The 26075-nt window shown below is 40.6% G+C and overlaps 1 protein-coding gene across 1 annotated transcript; it reads left to right on the forward strand.

The window, feature by feature from the left end:
* Window positions 1–666: 666 nt before the first annotated feature.
* Window positions 667–12986, forward strand: ESX1 (ESX homeobox 1). The gene is made up of 5 exons (XM_067549702.1): window positions 667–956; window positions 1150–1426; window positions 2121–2166; window positions 9369–9655; window positions 11033–12986. The coding sequence occupies exons 1-5, from the start codon at window positions 854–856 to the stop codon at window positions 11256–11258; spliced, it is 939 nt and encodes a 312-aa protein (XP_067405803.1). The 5' UTR covers window positions 667–853; the 3' UTR covers window positions 11259–12986.
* Window positions 12987–26075: the final 13089 nt, after the last annotated feature.

Consider the following 26075-nt stretch of genomic DNA (forward strand, 5'->3'; position numbering starts at 1 on the left):
ATCTCAGCAGCAAGCCTTTAGCCAGGTTCTAGTCTCCCATCTGCCGGGCATGTCTTTGTGACCCCAGGAAAGTCACTCTGGCCTCACGCCGGCCAAAGGGAGCTCAGAATCTGACCCGCCACGTGTAGCCGATGGCACAGAGAGAATCCCATGACAAGTCACCCGCCCTGTCTCCTGTATAAAAGCATCCCCTGGCCCCCCCCCCAAAACCAATGCTGAATTTGTAATGAAAGAGGCGTGGGGCTCAAGCCATTTCTTTTTACATTCAGAACGGAGGCAGCAAGAGGTGCAGGGGCTAGGACCCGCCAAGCCAAGAGGTGCCGGGGGCTCAGCCCTGGCACAAATAAAGCCCGGCCTACAACCTTCAAGTGGGGGGGAGTTGAGAGTCCATTGCCTGGCAGGTCCCTCCCCTACCCTACCCCGGCGGAGGGTGGGAGCTGGCATCCACTCCCCGCTCCGCCCAGCGGGGGCGTCCTCCCTCTCATCCCATCCTGGCACAGGCTGGGGCGGGGGGAGTTGGTGCCCCCTCCCTGGAGACTGGGCGGGGCACCCATTTCCCGAGGCCGCAGGGGATTGCCCTGTTCGGCCCCGGGCAGAGGCGGGGAGGGAGTGCTGGCAGGCCCCTCCCTCCGCCCGGCTCCCAGGGGGCTGGCACCCACCACCCCCTGCAGGGCCTGGCAGTCCCACCCCGCCTGCCCAGCCTGCGATCCCGGCCCCAGTTCGGGTCCCACCCCCGCCCTTGACGCCAGCGCGCTAATGAAATGCTAATACCGGGGGCGCCCAGCCGGTCGCCGCCGGCTCCAATAAAACCCGGCGCGGAGCCGGGGGCTCTGCCCGCTGCCAGCCCGCAGCCATGCAGAGCGCAGCTCCCGGGCCGGCCGCCCCCGCCCTGCACCTGCTCACCTCCTACTTCATAGACAGCATCCTGGGCCGGAGCCCCGCCGCCAGGCGGCCAGGTGAGCGGCGCCCTGCCCGGGGACCGGGGCACCCCGCCCGGGATGGATGCATGGGGAGGCGGGGGAGACCAGGGCGCCGGCCAGCCCCACACCTGCGGGGAGCGGGCGGATGGGGTCGGGCCGCCCTGCCGGCTCCCCCCGTGCGGAGTCCCCCCCCCCCCCCTCATTCCTGGGCTTCTCTCCCTCCCCCCAGGCGGGGACCCCCCGGAGCCGCCAGCCGCGGCCAAGCGCCCGATCCCCGGCGCGGAGGAAGCGGCGGCGGAGGCCGGGGAGGCGGCGGAGCGGGGCAGCGGCGGGGACCGGGAGCCGGCGGCGCTGGGGGCCCGTCTCTCCGGCTCAGCCCCCGCGGCCGCGGCGCCGGGCCCCCCGAAGAGGAAGCAGCGTCGCTACCGCACCACGTTCAGCAACCTGCAGCTGGAGCAGCTGGAGCGGGCGTTCCGCAAGTGCCACTACCCCGACGTCTTCACCAGGTAGGAGCGAGCCCGGCCCCGGCCGCCCCCGCCCCGGAGCTCGGGGCCGGACCCAGCAGCGCCCGCTGGGGGCCGCCAGGAGCCGGCCCGGCCCCAGCCCGGCCCTAGCCCTTCCCCCCGGCAGGCGCTGCCCAGCTGGTGGAGGATCGGGCCCGGACTGCGCCCTCTCCCCAAAGTTTCCACCGGGTGGGGTGCACCGGGCCGGGCCCAAGGGCGATCCCTTCCCCCCACGCCCCCAGCAGGGGGAGCAGACCTTGCAATGGCTCCTGCCCCCTCCACGGCCCTCCGTGATTTAAGGAACAAACCCCACTGGAAGTCCCCGGGGGATGCAAGGACAGGGGCCGGCGATCGCCCCCCCCGGACGCTACGCGCTGGCTTTCGAGGAACAGCCGTGGCCCATTCCGCGCCCGCAGGGAAGGACCGAGGGGAAGGCAGGACGCGCCGCTGTGCGGGTCTGACAACTTACAGCCACTTGAGCGCGGTTCTGAACAAGTCCGAGGTGGACGTTCCTGGGGCTGGGGGCTCAGGCGCTGTGGAGAGGTTGCTGGATTAGAAATCACCTCTAAAGGGCAGGGCCTTTGATTGGGCTTTTACTGAACTTTCGCTGTGGGATGGGGCCATTTCTGATGAAGCCAACAACCCCTTTTTTGGGGCTAAAGATCCAAAAACTAAATGCTGTTTGGCTCTTCCGCAGAGAGGAGCTAGCAATGCGGCTGGATTTAACAGAAGCCAGAGTTCAGGTGAGTAACAGATACTAAAGAATGTGGATCTAGTTTTGACTGAATACACTGCCTTTTGGTATGTATAAACATTCTTCGCTTTAAATTAAGTGGTAAGTGTTTCCTTAGTGCTACGGGCTTTTTTTTATTGTTCCAGCTCACTCAGATTGAGAAGTGTGGCTGTAAAGAATATAAAAAGTTGGGGACTGTAATCTCATATTATCCTACAAAAGAGGACCAAATGTGATCAGAGCTATTCAAATTAAAATAAAGCAATTTTTATTCTCCCACCCCTCACAAAACCAGAAATATCAACATGAAATATAGTAATGGTCAGATACGATATTAGTACATTTCAGCAAACATGAAATGATCATTTAAAAATAAGCGGCATCTTGTCTGACCTAGTTAAACATCTGCATGCATGTCTGTTTACAGATATAGAAGTGGATTTGAATGAGTTGTGTGCATATTATTTAAATACTATTTTATATTTAAATCTTAAAGTTCTGAAACAAACCAACAAAAGCCTAAAGATTCACAATAAAATTTGTCACAATAATTTCCTCCGCTGGAAAAAATATTTAAAAACAAAAATGGGGACAATAATATTGTATACGAGTTCAGAATGTAGTTAAATTTGTAATTTTCTGGCTTTTGTCAACAGCTGCTGCAACTGCAACTTTTAAATATTTTTTCCTTTTTGATTTTTAAAGAAAGGAGAAATATCCTGGACATGTCATCCATTATCAAATCTGAGACAGAAACCCTAACCATAACATTTCAGACAGTAACATTTTCTAAATGTACACTTAAAAATGCATATTTATCAATGGTCTGTAATGGTCCAAAATTAAATGCATACGGGCATTTTTTTTTTTACTCTCTGTATCTGGTTTTATAAAAGTCCACAGTAGCAGTGCAAAAATATTTATACAGTTTCTTTTGAAGTGCCAAAAACTAATGTTTTGACTGTTGACCAAAACGATAAAAAGACCCAAAGTGGTTAGATCACGTTGTGAACTAATGCTTAGTTGAACACTGTGTTCTAAATCTAAGCAATTATTTATGTAGTTCACAAAAGCATTCATGCAGCATCACCTGCCCCCAATTTAACATGAAAACATCTACATTATTTTTTTTAATGGGTTAAATAAATTAAAAGATTATTCGGAGACTGAGATGAGAATCTCTGCTTGAAGGGAATTTTTATTACTAGGTTGGGCCGTTATAATGGAACATCAGACAAAACCTTAAGTGCACAGGGACAAAGATTGTGTAACTGGTCACCAAACTGCAGTTTTCTAAAGAAACATATATGTTCAGGTAACTAAGAAACCTTGAATAGCCTATCCTGCTTCTAAACACACATAACAGTCCCTTTTAAAAAGTATTGACTCTGGTGTTAACTCATTTACTCTTAAGATTTTTTTTTAAACTTTTCTACATAGCAACCATTAAATCTTGTTAAAAACTTAGTTTCAAGCAGACAATTAAGGGTCAAAATTAGCCCAAAACCAATCAAATTATACTAACCTCAGTGCATTCTGTACATCAGATATTGAATGAATGACTTTGCATATCAGTCCAGCTGCAAGCTGCGGTCATTACTTGGCTCCCAGAATGTACTGTTCATTTTTCATGAGTATGATATACATTGTAGCCTCTCCCCTGATTTAACAGGCTTACTCAGAGGCTCCTCTGTGTAGCTCTCTTTCTACTCACATTACACCATCGGAGCCAGATGCTCAGTGTGTGTAAATTGTAGTTCGGTTGAAGTCTATGGAGTTATAACAGTTTACACTGGCTGAGGATCTGGCCCCAGAAGTCTTGAATTTCCTCATCTGTCCATATCTTAACACTTGGGCCCAAATTCTTAAAGATAATTAGGCTTCTAATTTCAGTGGAAGTTAGGAGTCTAAATACCTGTGAGGATCTGGGCCTTGGTGACTGGGGAAAAAAAACTTCCAACCATTAGAGAAGACTCTTAGACAATGTATATATTACTGCCAGTGCTCAATGATTTTATTCATGTGAGCAAGCTTTCTCACCTTTTTCATCTCAATCCCACAGATAAATATGACCTTTAAGGAAAGAAAATGCCCCCCTACACACCCAGCATAAGTGGCCCCCTACACAGCCAGCATAAATATCACCAATGCTCTTAGTAACTAAAATACCATAACGCATGACAACCACGTTTCTCCCATAAAATGAACGTGGATGCAAAACTGTTAACCCACCTACTTCCCCAATCCTATTCTCACCTCCTTATATTGCATGCAGTGGTTGCGCTGTTAGATGATGTCTGTTTTTGGAGCTATTGGGAGTACAGGTATATGGCAAAAGGGATAATGTAGATGATCTGAACTCAAGTGCCCTGTGAATGTCAGAAAAAGGACAGGTAACGTTCAGTGGCATAGCCACATAGGAGTACTAGGCAAATGTTGAGAGGAAGGATGCTCCAGTGTCACAGTATTTAAAGCCAGAAGAGACCACCAGAATATTTAGTGTGAGCTCCTATATGTCACAGACCATCACCATCAGCCATACACTAAACCCAACAACTGTAATGAGACCACAGTATTACAGCCCTCAAGAGACTAGACTATTATGTGTCACAGGCAGAATGGTTTGGGTTACTAACATGAGACCAAGATTCAATTCCTGCTCTGCCACAGACTTCCTGTGCTAACATGGGCAAGTCACTTGGTCTCTCTGCCTCATTCCCCCAACTGTAACATGGAGATAACAGCTCTCACAGGTGTTGAGGATAAATACATTAAAGATTCTGAGGCGCTCAAATAGTATGGTATCTCAATAGACATTATTAAAATATATAGCAATTGTATCTCCTTGACCTGATCGAAAGTAACACTCTGTGAGGCTAATTTAATGCCAGATTGTCATTTCTGTACCTCACTGGCAGCACATCAGCCTGTTGCTTTTCAAACTGCTTCTCTGGGGAGACACCTGTTGTACCTCTTCCCGAGGAAGTAGAAGCAAGCCCAGATAAAATAGGGAACAGGCACAATATTTTTTCCTCTTACCAGAGTCAGTAGAAACGGTTGCATTTCATTGAGTCCTAATTGGAAGTAACCCAGCAAGAAAGAAAAGTGAACAATTACCTTATTCACGTCTCACTTCAAAATGTACCCACTTATTTCAGCTGTTTCCACCATCTAAGGAGATTTCCCCTGTAACCCCTTTTTGAAAATGTATCACGGAACCTCATCTTTTTCCATACCATGGGAAAGGAAAAACACAAAAGTCTGGTCTGAAACCAACCTTTATGGACTTCCAGCAGCATTCTTGCCTGAGTCCATACTTTGGTTCTGTTAACAAGTTTGTACTTCTGATTATTAGTGAAGATCATTGGTCTGGAGAGAAAAATAGGAACAGATCTTTAAAAGTTCTTTCTAACATGAAAAAGTTAGAAATATCAGCTGGTTGATTCAACACCATGGGCATCATTGATAAAGCATGCACTTATAAAGTAATAAGGATTACTGCAAACTGAATATCCTTCTGAGATTATTTGCTAATGATCCTGAGATCAACCTTAGCAACAAAGATACACTATGGCTAGCCACATGTATAATTGAACTTTTAAAAAATGTATAAGGAAGTGTTTTAATTCACATGATTCTGAAGGGATTTCAAGTCTCCAGGGAGGACTAAATTGAAAACTGACTTTATATTCACTAGGCTTCTCTCTTAAAATTGCATAAAGTTTTTCTTATTTTCAAAACACCAAGTACTTCTAACTTTGGATTATGAATGATAATTTCAATTTCTAATTAAAGTCTCGACATAGGAATAATTTTTGCAGGATACACTGAGTCTATCAATAGCTACAAAAATCACATATGCAATATTTAATATACTCTAGTTTATAGACCATTCGTGTTAAATTTTAAAACTAATCAGAAGTGTAATGACTCTAGGAGTCTACAACTCACTCTTCTGTGTTACATACCTCTAACACATTATTTTGGGGGTATTTAGCCCATGAGGATATGGTCAGCTAAACAGTATACATAGCATGCTCCATACTATAAGTTTGTACACCTCTCTGTATAGATGCACATTACTAAGGTAGCTTGACATAAATGTAATGATCTAAAATGGTAAAGCTAAACCATTTTTAAAAGGCAGTTGAACACTTCTCTTAATCAGTAGCAAAAATACAAATTAGTCATTTTGATGCTTGTATTAAATCTAAATGTTATTTGCAATAATATACATGCTAAAATTTTGAAAGCACTGTCTGTTTATGATGTCACTGTAAGATAAGATATGTATTTATGCCCCATTTATCACGCATATGAATGTGAGTCTTGCCCAGGTAAGGAGTTCAAGGTTGGGCTTTTAGACCTAAATTATGGTTTTCAGTGCTGATAGTCCAAATTCAGTTTACATTTTAAAAGGAAGTTTGATAAATACAATGGCTGATGGCCAGTTGAAATCAATTGTTACACTGGATTTACAATCTGCGTAACAGACATTCAATAATATTGCAATAATAAAAGACAACTCTACAGACTGCATAAGAGTAAACTAAAGGAATTATTTTAACATTTCAAGGTAGGAAACATTTCACTCCTCATTCCGTTTCGCTGGAGCAGACTGGAAAAAATGCTTAAATAGGTTTCACAACAGTGGTAATATATTCTCTTATACATACAGCACTTGTCTTTTGCTATGTTTAGGAAAGGGGTCCAAATGCATGTACAGGATAAAGAAACTGGCAACACTGCATATAAGGCACAAGTGTCATGTAATATTCTCACCCCTCTTTTAGTCCTTGGAACTCCATTTTAGAGCAGAGCACTGATGGCTTAGACCTAGTCGGGGGGGAGGTTTCCTTGTGAGATACCAGCTGTAGCTCCATTTATGATGCTTATTGACAAGTGATTGGTAGCCTCTATTCAACCAGTAATCCTTGTAAAAAATTTAATTAAATTACTAAAATCTATTTTAGCAGATGCCTAAAGCCGAAAAACACAACTGCAAGTGTCTCTTTCATGCACCTGGCTCACATCTGTAGATAGATTTCCAGCATTTCACTAGTTCATCTATTCCCTATGAGAAATTTGACCATTTACAATCTTTGATGCGTTAGACTATTTATTGTTTTCAGGATTATTGTGCCAGACTATCAAATCTTGGTTCAAAAACACCAATCCTCTTGGAAACTGACCTAAACATGAAGTATACAATAGTTGCCCAGAGGAAAAAGACACCATTATATTTGCAACAAAGTCACTAGAGTTTTCCACAGAATATTGCTAGCTTTTAAAAAAAAAAAAAACCTAAACAAAAGATGTGCTCAAATAGTCACTGCTTTTTCAAGTCACTGTGAATAAACAGTCACAAGACTTATGTCATGTGGGTATTTCATTACAGTATTCTTTGGCTCCTTATTATATATAATGTAATATATTTTAGGGAGAGTAATGCGTGGCCCAATCCTGTCCCTTTGAACTCAATAGGAGTTTTGCCATTGATTTGAAGGGAAAAGACCAGGACTTGCAACACACACCATTTGGCAATATACTCTGGGTATTAACAACTTTTCACTTCTATAGAGCTTTCCTTCAGAAGCTCTTGGCACTGTACAATTACTATTTAATTAAACATCAAAAAGCTCTTTATGAAACAGATGCTTTATGGACAGGTAAACTGAGTCACAGAGAAGGTAAGCAACTTGCCCAAGATCAGAGCAAGTCCATGACTCCCAGTCAGCCCTGCTCTAACTACCAGACCAGAGTTGCTCCAATATTAGAGAACTCTGATTAAAAAAAAAAAAAATTTACAAAAATGCTTGGTACTGTGACTCACTGGTCATTTTAAAAAAATAATAATTCTCTCCACGCACCAGACTGTTTAGTTTTATAATACTGCATCTGCAAATAGAAGTGTCTATTTATGCCCCAGCATTCTCCGTAGTAAATATTTATTCCTATTTTGGGGGCTATTAATATACCAATTAACACAGGATCATTTATGCTATCTGACCACTTCTGCTAATGGCTTATTGAATTTCAGTCGAGTCTAGATATAAAATTTGTGTTAAAGATAAGCCCAAATGAAAATCTTTGATCAATGTCCAGAACTCAGTTTGAACGTCTCTCTTTAATTACCTGAATTAGAACATCTCAACATTTGAGAAAATTTAGATTTTGAATCCTCAGGCTTGGGAGCATTCATATATGGGGTTCTGGTTTCAGCCACTCTCTGCTGTATATTTTACAATGCATTTTCACCTTACTTCACACTTCTATTTAGGGCCCCATGAGAGAATACTCCAAAATAGAGTCAAAATTACAGAAAAAATTATGTGGTATCAGTTGTCAGAGTAAATTAAATTCTAATATCACTCTGTTACTTTCTAATATAGTCAGTAGACTAAGATAATTGATAGTGCAGCTTTGCAAAAAGAAGTTGATGTAATAAGCAGTTTACTGCACAAAAGTACATTGTATAATAGAATCCTTACCATTCAAAGCCCCGTTTCTAAGAAACTGCAAGCATGAGTCCCTGTTTTATTGACTCCTGGTTATCAGAACTCAAGTATCTGAACATACTTGGTATCTTGAATAACATGGATTTCTATTGTAATACAACTGAGTTAATCAGTTTCACATAATGGTGTGTGACATCAGTTTGAGTCAATCACTTATCAACAATGGCAAATAATAAATATCTAAAAAAATGTTTTTTAAATACTTCTATGTAGCTAGTCAAACTAAGCATTTAAATCACTCTGTTTTGGTTAAATAATTATTTTAGTTACGATTAAATTGCTTCTGAAATTGCATGGACTGAGGTAGCTACCTTTTGATTTGATTTTTTTTAGGGGTGGGAGGTCATATTTTAAGGCTCAACTAATAAAGGGGTAATAAATTACTAAACTGTTTTCATTGTTTAATAGATAATGAATAGTTAGAGTCCAACAGGTCATAGGTTGCATATTGCTATGATTTATAACCAATAACACCTTTTACGGATATGCCTCCAACAGATACTTCTCAAATCCATAACATGCCTTCTGACATCTATTAATTAATAAACACTTTATGAACAGAGCCTTTCTATACAGAAACTGTACTTTTAAAATAAAGGTCACTGCTATGCCATTTACATAATGGCCTACCATAGCTGATCAAAGAAACAACAAAAGCAGTATAGCTAACCCTTTTGGCATTCTCTCTCTGAAGGTCTGGTTTCAAAACAGAAGGGCAAAGTGGAGGAAACGTGAAAAAACGGAAATGTTAGGGAATGTTCCAGGAATCTCCTTAACGCATCCATTGGGTCTGTTCTTGGATGTCCCATTGAGTCAGTCTCCTCTTCTGGACCACGCCTGGAGATCAATGCCACTTTCAACGATCGCTATGCCATCTGCAACTCCAACATTCAACCCTGCAAGCTTAGGGCCATTTGGTCTCAGCAGTCTTGCCTGGACATCTCTCTTCAGAAATTCAATTTTAAGTCCTCATTTTGGAAGGTACATAGAGCGTATTTTAAGCATTTTTCATTTAAACCTCAGGGTAGTACAAAAGCTTAATATCAGTCAGCAATTCACAGGTCCCCTAATTGAATGTGTGTTCCAGTGTTCCAGTGGATTCTGTCTCTTTAAAGAAATAATATAAAAAGTTATTTAAAAGGTCAGCTCTCGCATGTCTTGTCTTACTCACTGGGACAACTTGAGTATGATAAGCAGGATTTAGCCCTAAATTAGCTGTAAACCCTCATGAAAGTCTTTCTACATAGTTACTGTTTAAAGGACAATTGTGTACATTGGGTGAAATCCTGGCCCCAGTGAAGCCCTTGTCTTCATGATTGTTCTAATGTAGACCCACGATGGACTCTATTCTGTTCTCATATACACAGTTGTCTATTGCACATCTTAAAATCTGCTACAGCAGATACAGATACGAGCTCTCAAAGTGGCTCTACAAAATTATACTGGATGCTCCCAGACAGGAGAGCAGGACATGGTCCCGGTTTCCTGAGTACCAGTGACAGAGCTGGTATCATTGGCTTTAATTTCAGGGCCATGTTGGCACAGTTGACATTTCCCTTACTGAAGCCACATGCGCCCAAACCTGCTTGCCTAGAGCTGGGTGTTTTGCCATTGACTACAATAAGCACAGGATTGAGCTGTCTTCTTCCCCAGACTCAAAGACCTAAGGGTAGATCCTGAACCTGTCTAAATTGTCAGAGCTGAGGATCTGCTCCTCAGTCTTGCTTGCTCCAAATGCTGAAATTTAGCAACAGAAAGTTGCTGCCGTGTTAGCACTGTATAGTCCTCTCCCTCCTGAAATGACAGCCTATATTTTAGCCTCAGATTAACAAGCAGACCTTTCTGCCATGCTGATTTATGCTGCTTTTCACATGAAATAACTTGTCACAACAAATTGGTTGCACAAAGGCCTATCTGAAAATTGTTCCCTTTATGAAGTGTTCTGTTGTTTCCTCAGAGCGTGCTGATCTACCACATTACGAGATTTGCTTACAAAGGATTTAACCTGTTAAGAGAACGACAGTAAATCTATCAAACTGATTTTTCTAGTTAGCTGCATGCAGTGCAGTGGTATGAACATCTCTTTTCTATGCTGTATCCACAGTTTAGTAAGTGATATTTATCAGGTGCAAAATGGATTTGCATATTGCGCGTTGCAAAAAAAAAAAAAAAAAAGCTAAGTCAATTTCCAGCTTACCAAAAAATATATGTTTGGAACAAATAAGAACTTTGGTTTAAAAAAAGTTCAACACAATGTAGTGCTGTGGTTATGAATAAGGTAAATATTTCTTCTCCAAAATAGTCTTGGTTTGGGTAGTATTGACTTTTTTTTTTTTTCTCCCTCCCCTCCAAATATAGATTTCTCAGTGCTTTAAATCCTCTCATGACAACAGCTTCAGTCTTAATGAAAGCTCCAGGAACCCCGTCAGACCCTGCTCTCACTGCCTTCACTGATCCGGCAGCAGTTGAAAGGAAAACGTCGAGCATTGCCGCACTACGGCTCAAAGCGAAAGAACATTCAGCACAAATCCCTCAATTAAACCTCACACCCAGTCTTACAAACACTAACAAAGAACTTTGTTAGGAACTTTCCCGCAGACTGCACTAGCATAGGAGAAAGCAAATGCCTTCTCCTATAAGTGGATCCAGTTATACAGAGGCATATAAAAAACCACCCATCTGTAGATGTTCCATCTGCAAAATGGACTAGTGGAAATTTTAGTCCTGATAAAAATAGTTTTTCTTTATTATAACACAAAATTTTGTGGTCCTGTAGCAAATTGATAAATGACTATTTACAGTGAATTTTTGACATTACAAAAGATAAACATCAGGAATTGATTCTTTCTACATAAATAAAACTAATGTAAAGAAAGTTTGCTGTGAAACCCCACGATGTACTGGACATTAGTATAAAGAATGAAAATCCTTTGTAGAAATAATTTGGATTATTATAAACAATCCTTAAATGATGTCTCGGAAGGATCTGTGTAACTACAATAGCTTAGACCTAAGAATCAATATATGGTATGTTCTTAATTTAAAGATCATGCTTCATGTTGAAGTACAAATGCCAGTGAAATTTCACAAAGTAAACAGAATGATCAGGAAAGAAGTATGAAATATTTTGAATATAGGTCACTGATTCAAAACTAGGTTTGTACAAAATGTATCGTTTCAAACTAAAATAAACAAAAAAAGTTTGCTTATATGTTCAATGTGGCAATGTTTTAATAACTAGATCCTAAACTTTAGCCTTTGATCAGAGATCACTTTGTAAATCAAAGTTGTGTCCTCTAAAAAATAGTTGTTTATGTGCAGTAAATTGTGTGTAATTCTATATATATATATCCGTGAGTAGTTACTAGTTTTAACCATGAGGTTTCTGAATGTGTTTAGTGTGACTAATGGCAAATCATATCAGACCATTATCATCAAATTAACTCTCATTATTTGTAAATCTCTTAAAAGTATATTGTATGCCTAAATAGATTGATTTGCAGTGAAAATTATTAATGAATCTTTATAAAAAAAAAAGTCCTTAAAATGATGATTGGGAAGAGTAAAAACTGAGATCCTAGCAAATAGACATTAAATTTACAAAAACCCTTGGACAAGCCATTTAACAGGTCTGCTTCAATTTTCCCAACTGTAAAATGGGGGTGAGAAGATGACTACTAGCTCTTATCTAGCTCTCGCACCACAAATACCAAAGTGGTATACCAAAGGAGGGTAAGTATCATCATCCCTATTTGACAGATCACTTGCCTATCTCACAGGGCTGTTGTGAGGACTAATTAAATGTTCAGAACACTGTGCAAATGTAAGTGCTCAGGTTGTGTGTTCATTGGCAATCACAGCAGAGGCACCACCAAGGACTGAACCGACATGGAGATCGAACTTTCGTCTCATCCCTAGAGGTCCCTCCAAAGAGACTTTGAGTACTGTACAGTGGTGGGACAATGTGGAGAATCTTTCACTGATGCTGCCCGGGCTTTTCCTGTTTCAGTGAGACCATTTTCATGCACTAATGTCACTTAGAAAATACAGAAAAAGCATTCAGTATCCCCCACTTCTCTGTAAGGCTTTCCCCTCCATCTGCTTAATGCTTTGTAAGATCAGGCTACTGTGTCTTGACTCAAACTACAATCAACCTACCCGAGCCCCTGTAACATCTCTTGATCACATTTATTCTGAATGTGATCAATAATGTTCTCAATACTGTTGCAATAAGCTTGGATCAGAGGTAATTTAATTTCTGCTTTTGTAGATTTCTCTAAACTTTGATTGTATTAAATTTTGTACATTACACACAAGACTTCTTGGTTAATTAGACTGATCAGTTGTTTATTTCCCTTACGTTCCAAAACTGCTTTTATTCTGGTTTATACTCTGACGGCAGTAAATCTGCATACATATCTACATCACCTTCACATGAGAGTGAGAGAGCAGAAATATTTTCCGGCTGTAGACCAGCGTAACTGTTCTCCCACCAGCAGCTATAACAGGGTGGCATGTTATCTCTAGGAAAAGTAAACTACTTCTTCCAAAGTAATGCAGTCTCGCTCTATGAGTCAACTAGCAGGAAACCTGAGGAGTGATGCAATGTGTACCTTTTCTGACAAAAGCCTGAGTGTGTTTCTTCCACAATGGCTCCTCATTTCAACCCATCCACTCCCACCCGCCAGGCTGCCAACTGGCAACACAGCCACTCCAACCCTTGTGCTGAATTAACTTTTTGTGAAGTAGGTGAATAGTTTGGAAACTGTCTCTTCACAAGTTGTGTTTCTTTTTTCAGCACACGGTTCCTTGTGTTCTTCCTCTGTAATTAATACTCAGTCTCCTGAAAATGCTAGAAAATTCTGCAAGGAAAGCACATTCTGTACTTCTTTGAAAAGGGTAGGTGCATTAGCTACTAACTCCTATGTTCATCTCCACACATTCATCTTCTATACATTGCCTCAGTGAACCTGTCCACTAGCTCTTCAAAACAATTTGCCTATTTAAAAACACCCCAGCTGGTCCTGTTAATTATCAGTCTGCAGAGCAATGTCCAGAAGATAAATAGTGTCTAAAAACATTTTTGAAGAAGGCACTCCTGCATTTCAACATACTGGGAAATCCTGGCCCCATGGTAGTCAATGAGACTCTTGTCATTAACATAAGTGGGGCCAAGATTTCACCAACGGGGTCTAATTCAGGTCATAATTCCATGGATTTCAGTAAGTACAAGAAGGATGAATTTAGCCCAGCGCGTCCTTAGACTTTTCCCATACATAAATAACTCCCATGCATATTCACAATTATTAAGTAAAAATTAGTTTAGCAAAACAAACAATGCCAGGAAGTGAGTTACTTTGCTCACGTTTTTTTCAATGAGTCCTTCAGGCATACTTGGTTAGAAGTATAGTATCTGCAGATGGACCATGAAAGGTTTCACAAACGAAGGAACTGGGCCGGGGTGTGGAAAGAAGAGAAGCTTAGAAAGTGAACTGGGACAGGACGTTCTTGTGAGAAAGCCTATGGTAATGTGAAGTCACGGGCTTTCCCGGTGGGAAGTAAAACAAAAGAGGAAATTAGCAGTATTCTTTTTTTAGTTCAGGGCAGCTTGATGGTTCAGTAGTTTACAGGATTACCCTCCTCTGTAGATACTTGTGTTCAATTAAGTCTGGCTACCATACAATGAGTTTCAAGGGTCTCCTACATTTCTCTACAGAATCAGTGTCTGTTCAGCTGAAGTCTGGCAACACAGGCATTCACTGGACAGAAAAACGCTGTTATTTTATGTAAATTAAAAAATAGTACCACCTAGCTCCTATAGGGTACTTTTCATCCATGGATCTCAAAGCAAAGTGAGTATCCTTAGTCCCAATTTGCAGCTACGGAAACCAAACGGCAAGGAGGCAGAACTGTTTACGCCTGGTCACGCAGCAGGTCCGTGTCAAAGCTGGGACTAGAGCCCAAGTTCGCTGAGTCCCACTCTAGAGCCCTGTCCAGCTGGACCACACGTCCTCTCTGACTGGTGAATCCCTCTTTGTCTGAACGTGGAGCCAGGTCGTTAACATCTCGGATCAACAGGGCTGTATTGATTTGCTGCAACACCTAGGGAAGCTGACATGCCTATCTGCCAGTCCTGGGCTTGCTTTACTCCATGCTACTCTGTCAGAGCCTCACAGCTGTAATCACGCAACTTTCCCATCATTCACGCAAAATTGGATTTCAACCAACACAGTGTACAACGGCGGCAAAGAAAAGTTGCCCTCTCAACCACTTAAAATTGCAGTTTTGTTATTGAAATAAAAGCCAGACATGACCCCTGCCTGCCAGTAGTGGGCGGGGCGGGCACAGTAAGGGCAGCAGCTTCAGCAGAAGTTACTGAGCATGCTCAGTACAAGCCAAGCAACGAAGGGGGGGAGAGGGCGGAGAGAGACGTGACCCGACGTGCTCCTCCCGCATGCGTCGCCTCTGAATAAAACTAAAGTCACAGTTGTTTTCAGCAGGCTCCTTTGTCCTTCCTCCCTGCTGCCTTTTGTGTGCGGGAGGAGCTCCCTGTCAACAATTGCAAAGCCACCTCAATGGCCTCCTTAAAACTCTTCTCGGCCACCATGCCTCTGCATAGCTCAATAAGAACTAGGCAGCTGGTTTGTCCATCTTCCTCAGCAGTGCCATCACACTGGCTGCATGTGCCCTCCCCTGTCTTCTTCTCGTATCCACCTGTAGAGTACAGTCTTCTACTTAGATTGTAAATTCTTTGGGTCCAGGCCCATCTCGCTGATGTACATTTGTGCAGTGCTGAACACAGGCGGGTTGTGGCCTCCAGGAGTTACTTCACTCCAGATTATAATTTTAAATATTACTTTGTTAGGTATTAATTTAATTATACCACAGATGGGAGAGGCCTCCAGCTAAAGGAATTATGGGGAGATGTAATAGAGTCCACAGAGCATTCAGATGGCAATTGGTGCATCAAGTATTACATGTTTCCTGGCAGGTGCTCTGCTTTAGTGAGATTTTCAAAAAGTTTCCATTCCACTGCGTGAATTGAAAAGCCAGCGGTGAGAACTAACAACATTATGAAAGTCAATATGTATGTGCAACACTTGAAACCGACTTAGGAATCATAGCACATCTGTAACCAAAACTGTGCCTTGTTTGAACTCCCAAACGCTTTCTTTTGCTGTTGTTACAGATTCAATGTTTTGTTATTAACTATAGGACCAAAGGAGGAGGGTTTGCTTAGAACCATCCTTCTCATTTTAAGTTTTCAGAGGCAGTAGAGGCTTAAATACAAGTGAATATATATACTGTCCTTAAACCTCCATTTTTAAAAACATACAGATGCATCCTCTCAAAACCACAGGTGGATTTAAGGGACTGATCCAAAGACAATTATCAATCAATGAGAGCCTTTCCGTTGATTTCATCAATAAGCTATGGATCAGGTCCACTATGCTAAACTCCCATTTGCACTACTGGGGGGGACTGTATGCCAATTTACATTTTATTTCAATGTCAATTACAATGTATTTCAATACAATATGAAGCATGCCATATACAGTATAGCCCTTTCATGGAAGAATTGTCACAGTCCACATCCGAAGTATTCTCCAACACTTGATATTGCCTTATGGACCAAATCATACAGTCCGTTCTTAGGCAAAACGCCCGTTGACCTGGATTAACTTTGCATAATTTGGCCCTGTGCCTCTCTGTTGGCTCTAGGATTTAAGTCTTATATTTATAGCATAATTCTGCTCTGGTTGACATAAATGGGAGTTGTGCCATTAACTTTATGAGGAGCAGGATCGGAGCCCTTGGTCTCTATCTTTTTTTTTTTTTTTTTTTTTTTTTTTAAATGGACACTGATAATACGTAGATGGAGATTTTCAAAGCTGCATAAGAAATTTAGACCTCTTCCCTTCATTTATGTAAATCCCCTGGATCAATTATAAAAACCTCAGTCTTAGAATTAAACATCTCCATTAAACTACCATGTGTTTGGAGAGTTATGTCCTAAAATCCTGCTGAACGCTGGCATAGCTCTAAGAAAAACAGGCAAGTGTTTCTAATGGATTTCTCTCCTTTGCTGAAACAGTGTACAACCGTCAATTTTGTTTAGCGTGTTTTCTACCTCAAGTTCAGATTGGATAACACAGGAGTTTGGATAAATTTCCATATTTCCAGTGGCGTAATATCATCAGAACCTTGTCTACAAAGAAAGAGTTATTTTATTGTTGAGAGAGCGAGAGAGAGAGAGAGAATAAGCCAGGTGTTTGAAGAAAAGACAAAGGAATGAGCACAGTAGGGTGTTCTGACTCACAAATCTGTATTGAGTAAGAAGTATTCATGAAGAAAATTAATTTAAAAAGTATGTAGTTCAGGTTTTGAGCCCATAAGTCTTTTGAAAAACAGATTAGTGATTAAAAACTTTTTTATTCTAGCAATCTCTTAAACAATTAGTGCAGTAATTGGAAAGGGACTACAAATTCAAATATAGATGGACATAAAAGAGTTTCCCCATAGAGCTTTTCCTTGGTTTTGTGGGCTACTGCCATGCACCTGCCTTCACCATCAGAGGGGTTGAAATACTGAAGAAGTGCACTGAATAGGGATACAAATGCACTAAACAGCAATACCATACAAATTACTTAACTCATGTAAAGCAGTGGTGATTGTATTGATCGTGAATGCATGAGCGATTCCTTTATTTCAAGCTACATTAAATGTAACCCACCAATTTGCAATTTAGTCCCCATTGCAAATTTGTGAACTGCTGGGTGTGATTTAATTAATAGAAAATTAATTTTCCTCAACTTCTCAACAATAAAACTGAATACATCAAAAAGGGCAGGCATCCATTATTTCAGAGGCATTTCTTTTAATCTAAAAAAGATAACAGGAATCTCTTCACTTATAGATCTTGATTTGCATACCACTCTTTAAACCTGTAGTCCCCAAATGCAAGGAATAACCTTTCTCCACTACACACCTGTGAATTATGTAACTTGAGAAAAATATAAGAAATTAAGTCAGAGAATGGGACATCAACAGAGCTTGGAGAAAGTTTAGATTCCCAAGTTCCAAATGATTTGCCCAATAAGAACTCAACTTTTTTTTTTTTTTTTTTTTTTTTAAGGTTCTGAATTATCTGTGTATAGGTTTTTTGTTTTTTCCCACTGCCAACATTTGGCCAGGATCAGAATTAGAAGGGACAAAATATTGTCAAAAAAGGTTTTTCTTAGTGTATTTCTGGCTGGAATCTCATAATAAACACCTTTCCTTATGGAATTTCCTGCTAATTTTGCAGATTTCAAATTATTTGGAAATGTCTTAGGTTCTTCTGTCACTAGAAAATAGCGATGTACCCACAAGAAACAAGAATATTGAGCCAAAAACAACATGGGGTCGATGAACTTGGCTCTTAATTTATCCCATGAAGTAGGCTATTTAATTATCTATTCGAGTCCAATGAATAACTACCATAGTAACTCTCCTAATCACAATATGCACACCCATTTTACTGAATACAGAATGACTACAGTAGTTCAAGGAGCATATCTTGACATTTTTCATTGTTGTCACACTAAAACCTGACAAATATGTACAGTAGACAATGCCATCCTAGACTCCCCCTAATGAAGCTGTACTCTGGCCTTATATCACTTGATTGTAACTGAGAAGAATGTGATTTACCTTCAATTTGAAAGAGACAGGAACAGAAGGGTAGAAGGAGTGTGACTCATTGTGTCATGGACAATCAGAGGCTAACACTTCAAGATAAATACAAGGGCTATCTGACTTTTTTACTACCCTTCCATAACCATTGCATACCATGCAATCTACACTAAACTTATTTGAGCTACGTAAACCGCTTGGATTACATAAAAATCATCTTCCTGGGAATAAGGGCCATCTACATTCAATTTCCACCATGATATCAAACACCTTTAATCGTGGTTTGTGAAGAAATGAAACTAACATAAGTGTTACATGCTCACATGATTGTACATGGAATCACTGTGAATTCATGAGTTATCATAGTGAACGTGTATGCAAATACCAGTTAGATATCTAACAAAAAGTTAGGCCAACAAATGCAATAATTTTAAGTATTTATTATGCATATGCACAGACACAATTCTGTAAATCTGAGCCTAATTCTAGACTGATATAAGTTTAACATAAAGCAGATCTGAACCTTAGCTGCAATGCTGCCTGTTGCTCCCAGATTTCATATGGTAAGTGGTAAGAGGGCTGTCCAAACAGTCTGCTATTGCAGGAGAAACTACAACTCATCAAGCCAACTAAGCACACACTAGGATCATGTTTAGAGGTGGCCAACATCTCACACTTCTATCCTCAGACACGAATTTGTGGAAGGCACATCTAAGGCTCACTTTCATCTTTTTTTTCTTCTTCTTCTTCTTTTTGGCAGCTGATGATCACATTACATGAATATAAACGGCCTGAAAAATGATATTTCAGTATTTGGTAACATCTACTGTTCTACTGCTTTTTTTTGGCTTTATACACACTGAACCAAATTATGTCTTCAATTACTTCCGTGCAGCTCTACTGACTTCACCATAAAACCCTATAGAGTAAGCCAGGCTGAAGTCAGCAAGAGTTGCACAGGCATAAAAAGACTGAATTTGACCCAACATATGTCTAATGCCTTCGGTTTTATCTTCTAAGGACTTATTAAACTGGTATAGAAAGTTTTTGGTAAAGAGTATAAATGCACATTTTTAAATTTGGTATGACATTTGACTAATTAGACAATTAATTGACTAAGCCACAAATCATTTTTCACACCTGAATCCAGAACTACTGCACGGTTTCAGGGATGTTTGGGGCTGAGATTTTGGTTTAGGGCTCTATTTTGTTAATAACAATAATATTTCATGTATATATTATCTACCAACCTAGAAGCTTCATGGGTTTCAAGCACATTAGCCTTCAACACTGCAGAAAGTTATGGAACTGAATGTTACATCATTTTATAGATGAAGTAACTACAGCACAGAAAAGCTAAGTGATAGACTTTATTTTACCAGTGGCAGTGCTTGGGCAAGAACCGAAGTCTTCTGATGCCTACTTCTCTGTTCTAACTACAATACCATATTGCCCCCATCAATCTTCTCATGAATGCAATGTAAGCCTTCTAGAATCCTAGATGTACCCATCAAGTGGCATGCCAGGATTCATGACTGTGCTAAAACTGGATGCCAGTTCCTGGTGGGAACATAACATTCTGAATTATCTTTTTGTGTTGGCTGAAATAGCATTTCTCAAATTAGTGAGCAAGTAATCAATATATAATGGCGGGGGGAGGAGGGAAATGAAGAACAATTCAAGCGTGCAAAGTCACATTGCCAGAATAACAAAACTTTTACATTAAAAATTTACTGAATAGAAGCAAGAGAAAAAAAATTTTAAAAGCTACCTTAACAGTAATGATCTGCAGAAAAACTGGGATAAAATACTTGATGTATTACAGATAAAAACTCAACAGTAGTTGGTGTGAACAGCATAGTGACATTATTGTGAACTAAAGCAGAAGACGACAAGACAGCTTGAATTACAGTTTCATCTAGTTCAAAAAGGTTGCTAGTAAAATGTATTTAGGTGATCTGCTAAAGAAAAGAATATATTGCATTTTGTAAGTACCCAGTCACAGCTAGAGATTTTGACAAAAGTTGACTTTCACACACAATTAAACAAAATAATTTCAGTTTTCTAGTTTCAGAGAAGCTGATCCACAGGGTTATTTCATACTGATAAAAAATCATGGGATTAATATTTGTGAAAGAAGACAAGAAAGGACAGCATCATTATAGCTTTATTTTCTATATATCCCAAGTAAATATAAGGAAAAGAAAGAGAAGCAGACTGTAATATTAATGTACGAAGAAAGCCTGAAGACTGCTCATCAGCAAGTGATCAGAAACATCTAGTCTTACCTTTGTTAGTGCTCTCTCAAAAACTGAACAAACAGGGAAGTTGCTGACTACAGCAAACAAAGACCTTTATTTGATGTTTTCGTTGATGTTCTGTAAGATTTTACCCTATTTGTAGAGAAATTACCAGAAAGATTCAGGGCCCAGTTAACTGAAACTGGCGGGATGCTAAAAATGGAACCTCTAATATGAGCAAAGGAGGAAGGACAGTCTAATGGGTAGGCATTGATTTGGACTCAGAAGATCCATGTTCAGTTCCTGGCTCAGCCACGGAGTTCCTGTGTAACGCTGGGTAATGTATAGTCTTTGTCCTGTGCCTCAGTTCCCTTTCCCACCTCACAGAGGAGTTGTAAGATGAGACTGTAAGATTCCCAAATACTAGTGTGAGGAATACATCTCAGGATTTGTGACAGAAGTGCTTGTACCCTTATCCAATCAGAGAACAGAAACAAAATAATTGGACTTAAGTGACAATGAAGCAATGCAACTTGCCTTTAGAGCGTTCAAAATCAAACCATAAAGTAAAACATTAAAAAAGATGTTAGTCAAATACATCTGACTAATGAATACATTTAAGGAAGTCAGAGACAAAATATGGATATTCCAGAGTAAAAATAGAGGATACATTTGTTTAGTAAGTGGTTCACTCAGCTCCATTAAAGTTAATTGAAACATCATACATTTATTATCCTGTATTGCAATGAATATGCCCAATCTTACCTAAATCACACAAGAAAAATGGCACCCAAGTCCATAAGAAAGCATCTAATTATATTGGTGTTGGTTTTGGAAAGCTAAGCAGAGATCTCATTCCTGTGCAAACAATGACAACCTTCTTCAACAGCAGAGCTATATACCAAGTCCTGTGTATTCTGAAGATTGTCAGAAAGGTAGTAGTTGGTTTTTAGAAAGTGTCCAGATTTCCTTTGAGAATGAGGACTGAGAGAAACTACACAACATTAACAAATTCCCTCAGAACACCATCCTTGCTACCACAGAAGTGGTATCGCACCAACATCCCCTCACAATGACAGCATTGCTGCCTGCTCAGATCTCTATAATGGACCACACTCAGATATACACCCCACACCCATCACCAGACTCATCCATTTCATCCTCACCCATAATATTTTTTCATTCAACAATAAACATTTTGTCTAAACCATGGGAGGAGCCCTGGGTACTAGGATGGATCCCCAGTATGCCAACCTCTTCATGGACCACCTTGAGGAAGAATTTCTGGACAAATGCACCACAAAATCAATGATATACTTGAGATACATCAATGATATTTTCATCCTCTGGACAGACAACCTAAACTCCCTCATAGACTTCCACCACACTTCAACCACCATCACCCATCCATTAAAATCTCTCTAGAACACTCCCACATTAGTATCAACTTCTTAGATACCATGGTCAATTTCAACAATGGAACCCTACAGACAACAATTTACAAGAAACCCATGGATCACCACGCCTACCTTCACAGATCTGGTAACTACCCAGACACATGAAGAAATCTATTATCTACAGCCAGCTGCTCAGATACCACAAAATATGCTCTGAGGAGAAAGTCCGGGATATACATCTGAATGCATTTAAAACCGCCTTCACTAAACAAGGATGCTCTACCAGGGAAGTAAATCACACCATGGAACAGGCCACCCAAATACCCTGAGAGAATCTGCTTCAATATGGAAATTTAGGCCGGCAATGAGAAGGTGGTTTATAACCATCAAAGGAGTGAGATTCTGGAACAATCTCCCAATAGGCGTTGTGGGAGCACAGCACCAAACTAAGCTTCAGATGGAGTCTGATATGTTTATGAACAAGGATTACAGCGGTGTTGCAAGGATAAATTCATTAACATTTGTAAAGCATTCAGCTATTATGGTGATGAGGGCCATATAAGTAGATAAAAAACATGGCTTTCCAATTTATTGTTCATTTTAATAGCACATGTGTGTTCACCCTTTTTCCAGCAAACCTTTTATGATTGTTTTTAAGTATGTGGACATGAAGCACAGATGAGCACCAGTAAGATGATTTAGGTTACATACAATGATTCATTCAATGGGAGCTTTGCCTGTGTAAGTTCAGAAACAAGAAAAGCACAGGCCAATTAGATACATATAGATATCTAAGGAAGGATATCTAGGTAACTCTCACTAAATTCAATGCATACATATATAAGAGCAGAACTTGGCTCTAGGAAAGGATCTTGCATTAAAGGAGTTTGCAGACATTTCTTTACACAGAGGGTCATAAGTGTGTGGAGTAAATTCATAGTTGAGGCCCTATTTGTGACCTTATCTAGAAATGAGCTAGGAAATCAACATTATATGTTAAAAATAGTAGTTAGGTGATAGATTCAACAAGATGGGCTCCATCCAACCTTGGGCCTGATAAAAAGCTTTAATACTTGCATGTGTTCACAATGAAAAGTTTAGAAACAGAACACTTTTCTACATCAGTACCAAACACCCTTAACTACAACTGAGGTCAATGCGAGTTGAAGGCCCTCAGCAGACATAGGATCAGATTATGGATCAGTGATGACTGATTCATTTTGGCTGTATTCCATCAATGAAGGATATTAAAGTCCTAAAATATATCCACAGATCTAACTATACCAAAGTGCCATGACAATATTCTGTGTTAGTAAAAAACAGTTTGAATCCCATCACATTATGTATTTACACTATTAGCACAAACAGGTTCAAGGGATCTGTGTGATGGACTATGGGATCGAGGAGCTATACTTAAGTAATGGCAAAGTTGTGACACAAACTGACAAACCCAAAGAAATTAAGAATTAACCATTTTCCTTGTATCCCCTGTTTCCCTGGCATTGCCCTATCACTTTGTGAGACTATGTGCTATAAACTAGGACAGAATAGCGCCTTCACGAAGTGTTTCTATTATTCTTTTCTCTTTTTCATCTGTTGGCATAACTTTTAATCACCAGAATTAATGTAGTACGTTGCATATTTAACAGATTCTCTTAAAAAACCTGGTTTTAATTCAATCTTACCTGCATAGCAATAGGAAAAAAACATCTTTTACAAATTTAACAACTGCTGTACTTCACTATATCACACACACAAAAGAGGTATGTGGAAAAGAAAACAATTATTGTTCCCGTGTCTTTAAAGTTGGGGAGGCGTTAGATATGGACTTTTCAGTTGGGTAGCTATACAAAGAAGATAAACAAAAATACTCAATCTTGTGCTGCTATTTTAATATGGGAAGGCTCTTACACATAATATGGCAGAATCACAGCAGGTCCTTGGGAAACAGTGTCCCGTTAGTGCTTACTGGAAGCAAACAGGAGACTTCAGGAGGAGAAAAATGCATACAACAAGCAATCCAAACAATTTTTAAAATAATTTCACGAATGGTTTCCCTTTCAGTAAGATAAAAAAAAACTCTGGCTACTCTCTAAAACACTCAACTGATAGCTTACATATTAGACAAAAATTAGTGTCCAATCAACCATGAAAAAGCTGAGCCCTTATATACTATAAGAGTGATCAAATTGACATCAGCTACTGTACATCTTGACACTCACTACATAATCCAAGTAAACTTTACTATATGTGGCAGATCTAATGTATCTGTCAGTTTATCACCTTCTCTACTCCGATGGGTTTGTGTGTCACCTATGCACACAAGACAAAACAAATAAATAAATTGCAATGTTATCTATTCTAGCTGCTCCTATGGTAAATGGAGGATGATGTTTAGTATTCAGTAATGGAGTTAGTAATTTACTGAGAGATAATTTCTTTTGGACCTAAAATCTCTTGCCTCCTGGAGAGCAGACAAATAGAGCTATCTAACAGGAAATGGGGCATGATAATACTGCTTTTTAACCAGAGCTAACAAAATGGAAATACAACAGGCATGCATTACAAAATATACAGCTAACGGTTATCAAAACCTTTGATGTTTTTATAGCTATTTACTGCAAGAGATTGTATTAGCTACTCTGGCCCATTTAAATACGAACAAAAGCTAAACACATTTTTTAAAATGCTTTTTCATAAAAAGTTAACAGTTGTAGTAGTTCTAGATGTGTGGGAGAGAAACTGCTGGGAGGGAAAGACACTTTTTGATAAAATAATGAGGATTCGGTAAGTAGGCATCCCTGCAACCAGCAGTAACAGTGGTGTGCATGATGTACTGAGATTTTAAAAGCACTGGGTATTTAATCATTGGATATCATCCATAAATCACCTCTGAGGGCTTGATTAGACAGGCAGCGTGGTCTAATGGTTAGGGCTCTGGCCTTGGATTCAGGAGACCTGAATTCTATTCTCAGGGCAGCCATGGGCAAGTTGCTTCACTTCTCTCAGCACCCTTCTTCTGCCTGGTCTATTTAAACCATAAGCTCTTTGCAGCAGGAACTGTTTCTCACTAAGAGTCTGTGCAGTGCCTACCAGTGGGCCACTGATCTCGGTTAGCACTTGCGGGTGCTACCGTTATACCAGTAACAATCACACCCTATATCAGCAAGTCCTGTGCAGGGACCAGAAACTCCACAAGTGCCCATGACCTGAGTTCCTGATGAGTTGTTGCATGCGGAGCCTGCGCTGACACTTCCGCATTGACTAGAGGAGTTGACCCCCAAACCCATGGATCTCCAGAGGTTCAAAAAGTCCATCCACACTGAAGCCCTGGGCCTCCTCCATAAAGTTCCCCAGCCAGCACAGCTCTGTTAGGGCAGGCGAGGCCCCTCCACATTACCTGGTCTAATGGCTGTGGCCATGGCCAATACGTATGTTTCCCCAGATCTTGCCAACGATAAGATTTAAATGGTATATTGAAAACGAGTGCTTCTTGGGCCTCCAGTCGTACTTAAACGTAGGGCATTTTGTTTTAATAACCCTAATTAACAGGCTTTTTATTATTCCCTTTCCAGGAAGTGGGTCTAAAAAAAAAAAAAAGCTGTTTTTAAACGTCATTCTAATCCCCAACTTCAAATTTGCTCTTTGCAATAACACACAGCAAATCAGTGTCACTTACACAAAGTAATACAGAGCATTAGACACTGGCCATCTTATTGACGAGCAAATGTGCCATACCTTCGTTCCCTTGGGTGCACTTGAGGACCTGCTGTGAATTTTGGTGCAGTCTTGAACAAAGAGGCGGGGTATCAAGTGCCATCAACCCAGAGGTAGCACCAGGCGGTAATGTGACTCAGACACCACTCTGAACAACTGTCTTCCTCCTTAGTCCTGTGAGATAGTACAGGCCAACAACGTATTACCACCCAGCCCACACTGGTTCAGCTACTACGAGCAACTGCACCCACTCAATCTAGGGAGGAGAATAAGCAGGTAGGTTGCTCTGGACTGGACCCAACCTCCAAGTAGACGGTGCAATGGGGATTCTGACTCCTTCTCGTGACTTGGACTATGCCCCCCCCCCAGTCT

Source organism: Emydura macquarii, unplaced genomic scaffold (genome assembly GCF_026122565.2).
Source record: "Emydura macquarii macquarii isolate MOO-44397 ecotype Brisbane River unplaced genomic scaffold, CSIRO-AGI_Emac_v2 contig_1253, whole genome shotgun sequence".
NCBI classification, from domain to species: Eukaryota; Metazoa; Chordata; order Testudines; family Chelidae; genus Emydura; species Emydura macquarii.